The following is a 14,134-nucleotide window of genomic DNA, read 5'->3' on the forward strand; positions in this document are numbered from 1 at the left end:
CCCCCGGCTCGGCCACATGGAAGGGACAGGGCCCTGCAGCGGGGGAAAGGGGCTGTCCTCGCCCTCCAGAATCCCCAGAGTGGGTACCCCAGCACTTCCCAGCTCCTGGATGGGCAGAGGCTCTGGGAACAAGAGCAGTCCCTTCCTCCTCCTCAGCTCCAGGGCAGCCCCTGGCACCAGCTCCTATGGCAGGGCAGGGGACACGATGAGACAAGGGGGACCACCGACCCTGTCTGCATCCACACCCCCAACACACACTGGGGTGTTCAGAGATTGTTTATTTAAACCCACAGAAGGGCATGGACACGGTTTGGGCAAAAAGAAGGCAAATAAGACAAGCTTTAAAAAAAAACCCACCAAAGAAACCACAGAGAGACAGCCCAGGGAGGGGGACGGGGGCAGGCCTGGAGCCCCCAGAGCTGTGGGGACACCGTGCAGGGAGCCAGGCACAAATCTCCAGGGTCCCCCAGCTTCCCGCCCGGCCCATCGGGAGGTGGGACAAGATCCAAGGCTCTGCTGCAGCCCAAGCTGCCTCCTCCTCCTCCTCCTCGGTGGCGAGGAAGGCTCTGTGTCACCAGCCACACGCTCCCAAGGCCACTGAACTCGGGGAGAGCAATCAACGCAGCGGGAAGTGTCTGTGCCGGGAAGTGGCCCCCGTGACATCCCCCAGAGGTGACAGCTCCTCCTGGGAGACCCAAAGGAAATGGCGCTTCCTTCCTGGAGAGCTCCCAGCAACCCAGCAGCTCCGCCGTGCCAAACAGCTCCAGCCCCAGGGGAAGGTGACAAGGGACAGGGAGGAGCAGCGGGAGGGGACACGGAGAGCAGCTCCCGGCCTGGTGCCAGCAGCGAGGGGACAGAGGAGATCCAGGGACGAGGCACAGGGATGGAGGCAGAGCTGCTCCCGGGATGGTTCTGCATTCCCTGTCACACCCACCCAGCAGGGGGACATTTGGGGACATGTCTGCAGCCACCACGGCTGCTGCAATCCGCTCCCAGTGCTGGACATGGCTCCTCACTGGTCTAAACTGGCAGTCAGGGCCGGGACAACCATTTCCAGCTGGCAGTGCCCGGGGAATCTGTGGATTGACACGCACAGGGCTGGGCAGGGGAGGGCGTTCCAAAGGGCACTTCGTGGTAGGGGGGCTGGGGGTGTCGGCCCGGCGGGACACGGAGCAGCAGAGGGCACGGGGACAGTGACAGCGACAGCGAGGGAGGGGACAGCCCGCTGTCACCGCCCCTTCCTGCAAGGCACCGACCTCCCCAGCTCCACAGCCGAGACGGGAAGGGTTCTCCTGCTCCTCCCGGCCAGCTCCTGAGGAACTCAGCCCTCAGCTCTGCTGTGGGCAGGGGCGGGGAGCAGCAGAGGAGCTGGGGAGCAGCACCCCCGAGCAGGGAAATCCCCGTAGTGTTCCGTCAGCAGCGGGTGTGGGGCTCTGCAGGCAGCACCCCCAGACGCAGCCCCCCCAGAATCCAGCACGGGGTTCCCACCGGGATCGCTGCTGGCCCGGGGAGGGGCTGTCACCCCCCGAGGAGAGTCCCGAGGCGCTGGGGGGCTGCAGGGGGGGTCCTGCTCCAGCAGTGCCATCCACAGGCCCAGGGAGGGCTCAGTTCCGCAGGGCAGCCAGCCTGCAGGGAGAGCAGCAGAGCGGAGCCGGGTCAGGGCAGCAGGAGCCCCCAGCCTGTCCAGGGAGCCCCTCTGGGCCCCCCAGGAAGGGCCAACTCTTCCTTCAGGGCAGTGAGGGGTGCTGGGAGGCACTGGGAGTGCCCAGGACTGGGAGAGAACCAACCTCCGGGAGAGCTGGTCCTCCTGGGAGCGCACGGAGCTCTCCCCCACGGCCGAGGCCCCCTCGGGCAGCTGGCTGAGCTGGTCCATGATCTCCAGCCCGTTCTCCTCGGCGATCTGGACGATCAGGCTGTCCACCTGCTCCTGCGGCGTGCTCAGCGTGGTGGCCGAGCTCATGGAGTCCTCCATGACCTGGGACAGACACAGCCCTGTCCCCCTGCCTGGCCTGGAGACCTGGCAGGGATCCCCTGCCATCCCACCCTCCCTCTCCTGGCCGCCCGGCACTCACTGACGTGTGAACATCCAAATTCTGCACTTGCTGCTCGAATTTATCCATCACCGCTGACACCTTCTGCAGGTCCATGGAGCTCAGGGCCTTGTCCAGAGCCTTGGTCACCTGAGCCATGTTTTTCGTCACCTGCAAGAGAAGATTCCTTCAGGAACGCTCTGAGGGTTACAGACAAATCCCAGCGGTGTCCTGAGGCCATCCCAGCTAGGCTGAACCTGTCTGAGGGGGTCTGAGACCACCGGGAGCCCTGCTGGGATCATTCTGGAGGACGAGACGGCTGGGGGTGGCTGGGAGCAGCGAGGGGAGCAGCGAGGGGAGCAGCTCCACGTGGGGATGGAGCTCCCAGAGGCTGCTGGAGGCTCTTACCCCCTTCATGGTGACAGCTGTCTGCACCTTGGAGGCCACGGCGTCCACGCGGGAGGCCATGCGCAGCCAGTGGAGCCCCTCGTTCTTCTTGCGGATGGCGTTCTCGGCATAGACCCGGGCACACTCCACGTTCTTCTGCTGCAGAGCCTGTGGGGGAAGGAGAGATGGGAAAGCTTTGTGAGTACCACTGCCCAGCAAAGGGATTTGGGAAAGACAGAAACCACAAGTGAGACTGAAGCGGGAACGAGCGCTGAGATACCAAAGCACGGCTGCTGAACAAGCAGAAAAACCAGGAACAGTTCAGCCAGTGGAAGGCAACCCCCCTTTTGACCTCCAGACCTCCAGAGTCAGATGTTCTGTCTCACCCCTCAAAAATACACAGTTTATCCCACACCTGTAACCCTCCCCTGAAGCATCAGGTATGTGTAATCCCACTGGCCCAAGTCTTGTTCCATGCCCACTCTGGAGCCCCCTGTAAGGTGTGCCCAGGGGCTGGAGGCTCTCTTGGCATAATCTCCTGCCCCTGTGACATCTCTCTGTCTGTCTCTTGCTGTCTCTCCCTGCTCCTGCTCCGAGCTGCAGCTGGCAGCTCCGAGTGAGGCCCACACCCGCTCCCTTCACAATAAATAAACCACATATTTCCTATCTCTGACTGCAGAGATCTCTGTCTCCATCCATCCTGACCATCAGCGCTCCCCACAGCCTGGCACAGCGCTGCCCTGGCACAGACTCCCCACACTCAGAGACCCCCAGGCTCCCAGCAGGGTGGGCTGCCAGCAGGACACCGCTGGCGAGTGCCCCGCCGCGGGGCCGGGTGTGCCACCCTGCCGGCCAGGGCTGCAGCAGGGGGCAGTGCCAGCCACCCCGCGGTGCCCAGCCCCACACACCTTTTTCACTTTGGCCTGCTCGGCCTTGGAGTCCTTCTCGGCTTTCTTGGAGAGCTTCTCCAGCTGCTTGGCCGTGAACTGCGGGCACAGCGGGGTGCGAGGGGCAGGAGCGGCCACGGTCCCGCACTGCTGGGGGTGGGAGGGACCCCGGAGCCCCCCAGGGACCCCAGAATCCACCCAGGCACCCCAGGGATCCCAGAGCCCACCCAAGCACCCCAGGGACCCCGGAGCCCCCCCAGGCACAGCAGGGACCCCTCCCACCGGCCCAGGGTGCCCCTAGCCCCGTCCAGCCCGGCCCTGGGCACCGCCAGGGATCCCGGGGCAGCCCCCGCTGCTCTGGCACCTGTGCCAGGCCTGCCCACCCTGCCAGAGAGGAACTCCTGCCCCACATCCCCCCTCACCCCGCTCCGGCACTGCCAAGCTGCTCCCCTTTGTGCCGCCGTGCCAGTGCCCGCTTGTCCCGCCACTGCCCGGCCCTCTGCCCGCGGCAGCCCCGGTCACTCCTTCGGCCGGGCCTCCTCCCGTCCCGGTCCCGCCGCCGGTGCAGCCCCGCGGAAGGAACCGGCACCGGGACTCTCCCGGGACCGGCGAAGGAGGTGGAAGGACCTCCGCTGCTCTCACCTTCAGCTGGAACAGCGTGTCTAGAAAGGAAGGAGAGCACAGTCTCAGCGACGGGACCGGTACCGGGAGCGGGTGACCGGGGACCCCGCCCACACGTCTCGGCCACCACTTCTGGCTCCGAGACTCACCCCCAACCTCACCCCTCTCCACCCGCCCCAGCCCCGCCGGGAAGCGCCGGTACCGCCCGACCCCCCCGCCGGTACCGTCCATCCTGCCCGCCGCCGCTTCCGGGTTCCGCCGCCGCTTCCGGGTGGCGCTGCCGCCGCTTCCGGGGTGCTCGCGCTGGGTCTCGCGAGAGCGGCGGCGCGGCCGGAGTGGGTTGGGGCGGGGCCGGAGGGGGCGGGGCCTATAGGGGGCGGGGCCATCCCGGGCTAGGCTCGCTATTGGTCGCTCTCTAACGACGGTTCCAGCGGCTTAATGCGTGTGGGCGGGGCCTGCTCGTGGGCGGGGCCTGCGGCGGGATAATGGCGCGCGTGCGCAGAGGGAACGCGGCATCGCGGACATGGCAGCGGCTGAGGCGGGACCTGCACCGGGACCGGGATCCGCACCGGCACCGGGATCCGCACCGGCCGAGCCTGAGCTGGAGCCCCTGCGCCTGAGGCGACTGCGGGGAGACGGCTTCTTCGAGGTTCCGGCAGCCGATCGGGTGAGTGCAGCGGGTGCCGGGGGGCTGCAGCCGGTGAGGGGCCCCGGAGGCCGCTCCGCCTCTACGCCGCTCTTTGCTTGCAGCTGGGACGGTGCCGCAGCGTGAAGGAGTTTGAGAAGCTGAATCGCATCGGAGAGGGCACGTACGGCATCGTGTGTGAGTGCGGGCGGTGCCTGCCGGGCCGGGGCGGCACCGGGAGGGATCCGAGTGAATTGCGCTCCCTTCCCTGCCGTGGGTGGGGATGGCACTTCCACCAGATCACGGTGCTCCGTCCAGCCTGGCCTTGGGCACGGCCAGGGATCCAGGGGCAGCCCAGCTTCTCTGGGCACCCTGTGCCAGGGCCTGCCCACCCTCCCAGGGAGAAATTCCTTAGGGACAGCCCATCTATCCCTGCTCCCTGGCATTCCCCGTGTAGAATCCCAGCACGGTTTCGGTCAGGAGGTGCCTGAAGCTCTCCCAGTTCCCCCCCTGTGGCTGAGCTGGGGGGCTGAGGCGAGGCTGGGACAAAGCCAGGTGTGTGTCCTGGTGCTAACGTGACCTGTGCTGTCCCCAGACCGTGCCCGGGACACGCTGACCGACGAGACGGTGGCACTGAAGAAGGTGCGGATGGACAACGAGAAAGATGGTAATGGAGGAGTGGGGGAAACAGGGGCTGCTGTGTCCTGCCCTGCTGTGTCCTGTCCAGCTGTTCCTGCAGCACAGCTGTTCCTCTCCCCCCCAGGAATGCCCATCAGCAGCCTGCGGGAGATCACCCTGCTCCTGCAGCTCCAGCACCCCAACATTGTGGAGCTGAAGGATGTGGTTGTGGGAAACCACCTGGAGAGGTGAGAGTCTGTCCTCCCTTTCCTTCCAAGCCTTTCTTGGAGCTCTGAGCAGCCTCAGCACATGGAGTGGTCCTGGGGGAGGCTCTGACCTTACCTTGTCTCCACCAGCATTTTCCTGGTGATGGGATACTGCGAGCAGGACCTGGCCAGTCTCCTGGAGAACATGCAAACGCCCTTCTCGGAGGCTCAGGTACAGGGTGGGGCAGGATTTGGGTCCAGCACCTCTTAGAGGGTGCTGCCATTCCTGCCAAAACATGTGGATGCTGTGAAGGGCTCCCTAGAGCTTGAGCTGGGGGATTCCAGGCATTCCTGATGGAGCTGGGCTTTGCTGACTCTCAGTGAAGCCTTCAGGGACTTTCCAGGCTTGGTATGGGGCTGGAACAAACTGTCAGACAGAGCTGGGAGAAAATGCTCACCCAGAACCCCCTGGGAGAACACAGGGATGGAGGGGCTGCAGAACACCCCAGTGGGTTTGGGCTGTGTGGGTTTGTCCAGTTGGTGCTGCTCCCACAGAGGTGACAGCTCCTGTCCTCTGTCCCCAGGTGAAGTGCATCATCCTGCAGGTGCTCAAGGGCCTGCAGTACCTCCATGAGAACTACATCATCCACAGGTGGGAGTGGCAGGATGGAGCTGGGGGGACAAAGGGGTGTCTGGGACACCTCCCGTGTCTTGGGAGCAAGTGGCACCATCAGGAGCAGCTCTGGGTGGGGCTTTGGGGCCCATCAGTGTGGGAGCGCTGGCAGGGCAGGGAGGCTGTGGAAGGATGGGATTGGATTTTCCGTGTGCTTTCTCAGCTCCAGCTGCTGTTTCCCACAGGGACCTGAAGGTCTCCAACCTGCTGATGACCGACAAGGGCTGTGTGAAGATAGGTGAGTCCCAGCACCTGCCCCCGGCCGTGGCTGCTCTGTGCCGTGACCGCAGCTCAGCCGGGCTCCCCCCTCACTGTTGCTCTCTGTTGCAGCTGATTTTGGCCTGGCACGCACCTACGGGATGCCCCCTAAGCCCATGACCCCCAAAGTGGTGACTCTGTGGTGAGTGGCAGGGGCTGGGGTGCGTTTCCCCCACGGGACGGGCTCGTGCCAGCCCCGACACCAAGTGTCCCCTGTGCAGGTACCGCGCACCGGAGCTGCTGCTGGGCATGACGACCCAGACCACCAGCATTGACATGTGGTAATGAGGGGAGCTGAGGCAGCCTGGAGAGGGGGCTGGGGGGCTGCAAACTGCAGGGGGATCACTGGGGAGGCTCCTGTGCTTCCTGTGCTCCGCAGGGCTGCTGGCTGCATCCTGGCCGAGCTGCTGGCACACAAACCGCTGCTGCCAGGCACCTCCGAGATCCACCAGATCGATCTCATCGTGCAGCTCCTGGGGACACCCAACGAGAACATCTGGCCGGTGAGAGCTCCCTGCCCTTTTCCCCACTGTCCTTTCTCCCTGGCTGCTCCCCTGGCCCCCCATGATATTCGGTTTCCTCCAGGGGTTCTCCAAGCTGCCACTGGCCACCCAGTACACCCTGCGCAAACAGCCCTACAACAACCTGAAGCACAGGTTTCCCTGGCTCTCGGAGGCTGGGTTGCGACTGCTCAACTTCCTCTTCATGTATGACCCTAAGAAAAGGTAAGAGCTAGGCAGGAGGTGGGGTGGGTAGGGCAGGGAACCTGCCCCATGCTGTCCCCCAGGCTGGAGTGGTCCCTGCCACTTGCCCTTGTCCCTGCAGGGCCACGGCCAAGGACTGCCTGGAGAGTTCCTACTTCAAGGAGAAGCCCTTGCGTAAGTGCTGCCCATCCTGGGGCAGGGCAGGACTGGGAGCTTTTGGGACCTGCTCACCCCTCTCTGTGCCCCACAGCCTGTGAGCCGGAGCTGATGCCCACCTTCCCTCACCACCGGAACAAGCGGGCGGCCAGCACGGCGCTGGAGAGCCAGGCCAAGCGCAGCAAGCCCTGAGCTGTCCCTGGGAACAGGAGTGATGTGTCCTGGCTGAGGTGGAGTCCCTCAGTCCAACAGTCCCAGCGCCATGGGGACGGCTCCTCCATGCATCGGCCCGTGCGGGACGGGGCAGGCTCCGGTCTGCAGCCGGGTGAGCGTGGCCCCAGAGCCAGGAGAGATGGGGCCCAGGGACGCCCAGGCTTGGCAGGGTCAGTCCTGTCCCAGGCGGGTCCTGGTTTGTGCTGTCTGTTGGGGGGAACCCCGACTCTGCCATCAATAAAAGCATCTGTGACAACATTGTGTGGGGTGGCTCCATTTTTAGGTGCCAGCAGGAGCAGCTGGTGGCTCTGCTCTCCTTTCCTCTGGGGACAAGAATGCCTCCATTAACACCCCAGGTTCTGCCCCCTTTAAGTGGATCCTGCCCCCATTCTGAGGAAGACAGGAGCTGCTCCTGCAGGGTGCTGTGCTGTCAGGCATCACTGCAGCCCCTGCCCCTGGACCAGGCATCTTGCTCCCCCTCACCAGGACAGAACACCTCGTGCTGAGACAGCCACTTTACTGATGCACTGAATAATTTACAGCAGCAGCGCCCGGGCTGCAGCAGCGCCTGGGCTCCGCAGTCTCGGCGGCTGACGAGTCCTGGTCCTTGTGCCAAGCAGGGCCGTGCCCACCCCTGCCCGGGGCAGCGGCTGCAGCAGCCACGTCAGGAGCGGGGCGCAGAGCCCTTGGCCAGCAGCATGTCCAGCTCGGTGCGCTGCAGCCACAGGCGCTGCTGCCGCTCCCCGCGCAGCTCCTGGCCGCGGTGCCGGCTGCGGCAGGCGCGTCCCACGGCGCAGCCGCCGCCGTGCAGCTGCCGGCACGTGCTGCAGCAGTACGAGGGCAGCATGCCCCGGTGCAGGCACGAGTGCAGCTGGTAGCAGGGCAGCTCTGGCGTGGCCTGGGGGGAATCCCAGAGCTCCCCCAGCACCTGGGGGTTTCTGCTGGTACCCACCAGCTCCCGCTCCGGGAAGAGGTGAGAGGAGGTGTCCGGATCAGCGCTGCCCACAGGCTCTGGCCCGAGTGTGCTGTCGCAGCGTCCCCAGCCCCTCCTGGGCACATCCTGAGGGTCCCTCCACAGCACTGGGGGGGCTGTGTCTTTGCTCCCCATGTCCTCAGGGCTGTCTGGCCTCTCCTGGTAGAGATCCACGTCGTCACCGCAGTCGGGAGCCGCCCTGCGCCGCGTCCCCAGGTCCTGCGGCATCTCCAGGCGCCCCTTGGCACCCCCGGCCCGATGCCGTGCCTCCAGCAGCTCCTCGGCGCGGGGCAGCCGCGGCGCCAGCTCCGCCAGGATCTCGCACTCCAGGCGGCAGGCCAGGAACCCGACGGCGGCGGCGATCAGCGCGGGCCCCGGCGGCAGCCGGCCCACAGCCAGGCGGTGCCGGTCCCGCCGCTCGTAGCCCAGGCGGCCCAAACTCCGCAGCAGGTCGGCTTCGGGCAGCGCTGGGCGCAGCAGGTGCACGTAGGCGCCGGAGAAGGTCTGCAAGGAGAGCGGGGAGCGTGGCCGGGGGTGTCTGGGTACCCCCACAACACCCCTTGCCACCTCAGGGCCTCACCGGGATGGTGCCGAACTCCCGGCGCCACGGGAAGAGGTAGAGGTTGACGGCCGCCAGCTCCAGCAGTCGGAAGGCGCTGGCCAAGCCTCGCAGCGCCAGCCCGGGGTCGGGGTGGTCCCGCAGCCCCCGGGCCAGCAGTGCCAGGGCGTCCTCCTGCAGGGCCTCCAGCAGCGCCGGCTCCCGCTGCAGCCGCTGCCGCAGCCGCTCCGCCACGGCGGGGCCGGGGCAGGTCCCGGCGGGGCCGGCCTCCCGCTCCAGCGAGCGCCGGTACTCCTGCTGGAATTCCTGCCGCAATTCCTGCCCGTAGTCCTGCCGGTGCTCCTGCCGCAGCGCCGAGCCTGCACACATCCTGCGGGTACAGCGGCGTGAGACCCCACCCCGGTACCCCGGCACCCCCTCCCGAACCGGTGAGACCCCCCCGCCGAAGCCTCAGCCCCGGAACTCCGCTGCCCCGAGGCCTCCCGGTACCAGTCCTCCCGGTGTCATTCGCCGGCCCTGGTTTCCCCCGGTTCCCCGCGCCGAGGCCTCCCGGTGCTCCCACCCGGCCCGTGGTTCCGCCCTGGTCCCGGTTCCCCCGCACCTGCCGGTCCCCGGTCCCGGTCCCGGTTCCCCCGTACCCGCCGGTCCCTGGTTCCGGTCCCGGTTCCCCCGCACCTGCCGGTCCCTGGTTCCGCTCTGGCCCCGGTTCCCCCGCACCTGCCGGTCCCCGGTCCCGGTTCCCCCGCCCGCCCCGCTCGCGCTCCGTTCCCGCTCCCCTTCCGCGCGCGCCGGGCCGGCACGCACGCGCCGCCCGTAGCTCCGCCCCCGGGGCGGGGCCGATCCCCGCGCCACAGCGCCCCCCGGCGGGCGGGAGGACCCGCAGCACCTGCCCGGGGCGCGGGGGTCCCGCGGCGCCCCCTCCTCACTGCAGCGACTCCACGTAGGACAGGGCGCTCTGCAGGGACGTCAGGCAGTACCCCTCCTCTCCGATCAGGTACCTGCGCCCACACCCGTGTCACCACCGCGACACCACCACACCCACCGGGCTCAGCCCTGTCCCGGGAGGGTGCGCCGGTGTCCCGAGCCCACGGTGCCTGCATGGCCCCGCACCCCCGCACGTACCCCTCGTGGATGAACTCCTCCAGGGCGGCACACTCGGAGAGCAGCTGCGGCAGCCCCGTCTGCAGCACCACGTAGGACAGGATGGGCAGCAGGTCGTCTGCCCCGCTGCGACAACAGAGGCCATCAGCCACGGCGGCCACAGGGACTGGCACGCCAGCAGCTCACCGCGCAGCTCCGTAGCACCGGCCACAGCAGCCGCCCGTCCCGCTCCGTAGCTCCCGCACTCACATGGCGGCCGCGGCGAGGCTCCGGGCGTCGCGGCTGCCGCAGTACTCCTCGGCACACTCGCAGATGCCGCGCAGGGCCCGCACTGCGGCGCGGGGCGGGCGTCAGGGTGACCGCGGCCGGCCCCGCGCCCCGGCCCCGCGCCCCCCGCGCCGCTCACCGATGCACTCCAACTTCCTGCGGGGACACGTCTCCAGCGGGATGAGGCGCAGGTCCCGCACGGCCGAGGCGTACGCGGGCCGGCCGGCGCCGGGCGGGAAGAGGCGCGACGCCAGCCCCATGTCGGCGGGGCCGGCGTGCCGGTGCCGCTCCATGCTGCGCGCCAGGGCCGCCTCGCGGGGCTGCTGCACGGTCCTGCGGGCACGGAGGTGATGGGGGTGCCGGGAAGGGCTCGGCGGTGCCCTCCGAGGCGGGTCATGGTACCTGTAGAGAGCCAGGAGCGGCGCCCACAGCGGGGGGAAGAAAGCCTCCTCCAGGCACGCCAGGCACTGGTCCTTGCCGGCGGCGGTGCCGAGCCCCTCGAAGGCCAGCAGGGTCAGAGCCAGCAGCCTGTCTGGGAAGGGCGAGGCACGCAGCACGCTGGGACCCCCCCGTCCTGCCCACCCTGTGCCCCGGGGTGCAGGAGAGCCCCCCGCCCGCCCGCAGCCCCTCGCTGTCCCTCACCGATGGCGTTGTGGATGTCCCTCACGACGCCCTTCAGCAGCTCCGGCAGCGCCGCGTCCTGTGCGGAGCTGGCCGGGGGCTCTGCGGGGGCCCAGCCCTCGGGGGACGCCAGGAACCGCTCCAGGTCCTCGAAGGAGCTCTCCCGGGGGGTCTCGGGGGGCTCGGTGGGTCCCGGGGCGCCGCCGTCGGCCAGGGGCGTGCTGGAGCGGCTGTGGCGCAGCGCGGCCGGGCCGTGCTCGGGCACCGAGAACATGCAGTGCAGGCTGCGGGACGCCCGGAGCCGGCGGCCCCCCGGCTCGGGGGGCAGCGAGGAGCCCCCCGCGTCCAGCGACAGGAAGGACAGACCCGAGGGGGAGGCAGGGGAGGCGTCGGCGGGGCCGCGGCTGACGGCCGGGTAGAGCCGGGCGTACACCGCACACTGCAGCCGCCGCAGCAGCTGCGTGATGGGGTGCTCGGGGCAGCTGTGGGCAGAGCGATGGGGTGGGCAGGGGGCACCGGCAGCAGCTGCAGCCCCCTCGCTCTGGCAGGGCCGTGCCCAGCCCAGCAGTACCTCAGGAGGCAGGAGAAGAGCCCCGACACCACTGAGAGATCCGCCGGGCTCCGCTTCAGCTGCGCCTTCCACTGCTTTGGCCAGTCCTGGGGAGTGTCCAGGGCTGGTCATGGGGATGGCACAGTCTCCTGCCCTGTGACACAGCCTCCTGCCCCATGGCACAGCCTCCTGCCCTCAGTCACAGCCTCCTGCCCCATGGCACAGCCTGCTGCCCTCTGTCACAGCCTCCAGCCCCATGGCACAGCCTCCAGCCCTGCCAGCAGCCCCTGGCACACACTCACTCACATGGTCCTGCTCATACTCGAGGATGGCAGCATAGAGTGCCCGCTGCTCCTGCTCCTCGGGCGTGAGGGCCACGCTGCTGGAGAACCTCCTGGGGACAGCCCGGGCCATGAGGGCACTGCTGGGTGTCCCCAGAGCCCAGGGTCCCTGCGGTGACAGCCCCACTCACCGGTTGGCCGCCTCCTGCAGCCGCAGCCGCCGCTCTTCCATCTTGCGCTGCAGCTGGGCCGGGCACAGTTAAGGGTGCAGAGCCACCACCGTGCTCACCCACTGCCCTCTGCCCTCCCCCATCCCCCAGCTGGGACCCCAAAGGCCTGTGTGGGGTGGGTGACACCCAGGCCAGGGTGGAGCAATCCCACTGGGAAGGATACAGTCTCCTCCCGGGCCTTGGCGATCACCAGGTTCTCCATCATCTGCCGCTGCAGGGACAGCGTCTGCGGAGCAGGAGGGCATTTGGGAACATCACCCACACCCCACGGCCACCAGTGGGGAGGGGGGCTCCCCCAGGGACCCTCTCCCTGCCTGGCTGCCGGCTCTGCCCAGCTCCCAGCTCCTCCCCAGCCCGCACTTGCCAGGGATGTTTTCTGCACGGCCTGGCTCGGGTTCAGCCGCGCCACTCGCGCCTCGTAGGCCGCCTTCAGCTTCTGGTTCTGCAGGGAGGCCTCCTCCAGCGGGGTCAGCTCCCTGCAGGAACGGCCTCAGCACTCGCCACAGGGCACAGGACACGTGCCAGGACCACATCCTGCTCCGTGACTCCCCAGGCGGGCGCGGGGCCACCGCCAGTCCTTGTATCCCAAACCCTCGTGTTTGAACCCCCCATGTCCTACTCGCTGTGTTTGAGCCCCCCACGTCCCAACGCCTGTATCCCAGCCCACAGCAGCCCCCCATGCTCCGCCAGGCTCTGTTCCAGCCCCATTGTCCCAGCTCCGGGTCCAAGCCCCCCGTACTTCCGTGCGCTCTGTGCCTCAGCGATCTGCAGCTTCTGGAAGATCTCCGGGGGCAGGAACGGCGAGAGCTTCCCCCCCTCGTCCGAGCAGACGCGGCGGTGCCGGGGCAGGGGCGCGGGGCCCCCGCCCCGCTCCTGTGCAGCCGCTTTCACCTGGGCTTTCCCTGGGCAGGGGGCAGGACAGGCCGGCTGTGCCTCACCCCTGCGTGGGCACCCGGCTGCCCAGCACGGGACCCCCACCCCTCACTCACCCAGCGCCGCTGCGATGGATTTGACCCTCTCCAGGCACTGCTCCGCCAGCTTCAGCAGTTTCGGGGTGTCAGGGGTGACCCCCTCGCTGCTCTCTGCGGGGAGGCTGTGTTGAGGGCACTGCAGGGCTTCCCCCGACCGCCCGGGTTCGGCGGGGGGACACGGGGTCCTGCCTCACCTGTCCCTGCCGCCTCCTCCTGCAGGGCCTGGGCGATGAGGGTGATGCTCTTCAGGTACTCCACGTACGCCTCCTGCCAAGGTGGGGGCTGAGCGGGGACCCCGGGAACCCCCCGGCCTCGGGGGATCGCAGCTCCGGCTCCCAGTGGGAGACGCGGGGAGTTCCGGGGATGCGGCGTAGCCCAGGGGTGCCGGCTCAGACCGGGGAAGCTGCCCCGGTGAGCCACGAGTCCGGGGGCATGCCCCGGGATGCAGGATGAGCCCCGGGATGCAGGATGAGCCCCGGCATGCAGGATGAGCCCCGGCATGCAGGATGACCCCAGGGGTGCTGCCCCGCGGCTGGGGGTGAGGCCGGCGGATGAAGCCGAGGGATGCGGGGGGAGCGCAGGGATGCAGGAGGAGGCCGGGGATGCAGTCCGGGGGATGGGGGTTGATGCCGGGGATGCAGGATGAGCTCGGGGGTTGATCCCGGGGATGCAGGATGAGCCCGGGGATGGGGGTTGATCCCGGGGATGCAGGATGAGCCCGGCGGTTGATCCCGGGGATGGGGGTTGATCCCGAGGATGCGGGATGAGCCCGGGGGTTGATCCCGGGGATGGGTGTTGATCCCGGGGATGGGGGTTGATCCCGAGGATGCGGGATGAGCCCGCGGGTTGATCCCGGGGATGCAGGATGAGCCCGGCGGTTGATCCCGGGGATGGGGGTTGAGCCCGGCGGTTGATCCCGGGGATGGGTGTTGATCCCGGGGATGGGGGTTGATCCCGGGGATGCAGGATGAGCCCGGCGGTTGATCCCGGGGATGCAGGATGAGCCCGGCGGTTGATCCCGGGGATGCGGCCGAACGCGGGGGTCCCTCCCCGGCCGTCCCCGCGCTCACCCTGCTCCGGCCGGCGCTGTCCATGCCCAGGGCGCCGCTGGCCGCCCTCATGGCCGCCTGCAGCCCGCGGCCGGCCCGGCCCGGCGCGGGCCCCTCGGCGCCGCCGGGCGCGGCCATGGCCGCGGGCCGGCCG

General features: G+C 68.5%; 4 protein-coding genes across 8 annotated transcripts; 1 reads left to right on the plus strand and 3 right to left on the minus strand.

The window, feature by feature from the left end:
• Positions 1-258: 258 nt before the first annotated feature.
• CHMP1A (charged multivesicular body protein 1A) lies at positions 259-4,288 on the minus strand. Its single transcript, XM_021526988.4, has 7 exons — positions 4,150-4,288; positions 3,947-3,966; positions 3,326-3,403; positions 2,439-2,585; positions 2,073-2,201; positions 1,788-1,975; positions 259-1,626 (listed from the first exon to the last, which is right to left on the minus strand). The coding sequence occupies exons 1-7, from the start codon at positions 4,154-4,156 to the stop codon at positions 1,605-1,607; spliced, it is 591 nt and encodes a 196-aa protein (XP_021382663.1). The 5' UTR covers positions 4,157-4,288; the 3' UTR covers positions 259-1,604.
• Positions 4,289-4,434: 146 nt separating this feature from the next.
• CDK10 (cyclin dependent kinase 10) lies at positions 4,435-7,636 on the plus strand. 2 transcript variants are annotated; one of them, XM_021526986.4, is made up of 13 exons: positions 4,435-4,592; positions 4,676-4,748; positions 5,146-5,217; positions 5,314-5,416; positions 5,525-5,606; positions 5,959-6,026; positions 6,233-6,285; positions 6,378-6,447; positions 6,527-6,586; positions 6,685-6,808; positions 6,891-7,030; positions 7,131-7,183; positions 7,260-7,636. In XM_021526986.4, the coding sequence occupies exons 1-13, from the start codon at positions 4,449-4,451 to the stop codon at positions 7,355-7,357; spliced, it is 1,140 nt and encodes a 379-aa protein (XP_021382661.2). In that variant the 5' UTR covers positions 4,435-4,448; the 3' UTR covers positions 7,358-7,636. The 2 variants fall into 2 exon arrangements, with proteins under 2 accessions (XP_021382661.2, XP_021382662.2); XM_021526987.4 differs by having other exon boundaries at positions 4,676-4,730.
• A 242-nt stretch (positions 7,637-7,878) lies between these two features.
• SPATA2L (spermatogenesis associated 2 like) lies at positions 7,879-9,733 on the minus strand. Of its 4 annotated transcripts, none has more exons than XM_085589995.1 (3): positions 9,586-9,733; positions 8,932-9,280; positions 7,879-8,855 (listed from the first exon to the last, which is right to left on the minus strand). In XM_085589995.1, the coding sequence occupies exons 2-3, from the start codon at positions 9,277-9,279 to the stop codon at positions 8,043-8,045; spliced, it is 1,161 nt and encodes a 386-aa protein (XP_085446121.1). In that variant the 5' UTR covers position 9,280; positions 9,586-9,733; the 3' UTR covers positions 7,879-8,042. The 4 variants fall into 4 exon arrangements, with proteins under 4 accessions (XP_085446121.1, XP_085446122.1, XP_077642524.1 ...); XM_085589996.1 differs by having other exon boundaries at positions 9,628-9,719; XM_077786398.2 differs by having other exon boundaries at positions 9,512-9,714.
• A 57-nt stretch (positions 9,734-9,790) lies between these two features.
• Positions 9,791-14,129, minus strand: VPS9D1 (VPS9 domain containing 1). The gene is made up of 15 exons (XM_077786238.2): positions 14,002-14,129; positions 13,126-13,198; positions 12,950-13,042; positions 12,700-12,862; positions 12,325-12,436; positions 12,124-12,186; positions 11,922-11,974; positions 11,756-11,843; positions 11,471-11,556; positions 10,921-11,381; positions 10,681-10,810; positions 10,418-10,611; positions 10,261-10,342; positions 10,033-10,137; positions 9,791-9,908 (listed from the first exon to the last, which is right to left on the minus strand). Exons 1-15 carry the CDS (start codon positions 14,116-14,118, stop codon positions 9,833-9,835), a joined length of 1,896 nt encoding a protein of 631 aa, XP_077642364.1. The 5' UTR covers positions 14,119-14,129; the 3' UTR covers positions 9,791-9,832.
• Positions 14,130-14,134: the final 5 nt, after the last annotated feature.

Source organism: Lonchura striata, chromosome 11, assembly GCF_050655825.1.
Source record: "Lonchura striata isolate lonStrDom1 chromosome 11, ASM5065582v1, whole genome shotgun sequence".
In the NCBI taxonomy this organism is placed as follows: Eukaryota; Metazoa; Chordata; class Aves; order Passeriformes; family Estrildidae; genus Lonchura; species Lonchura striata.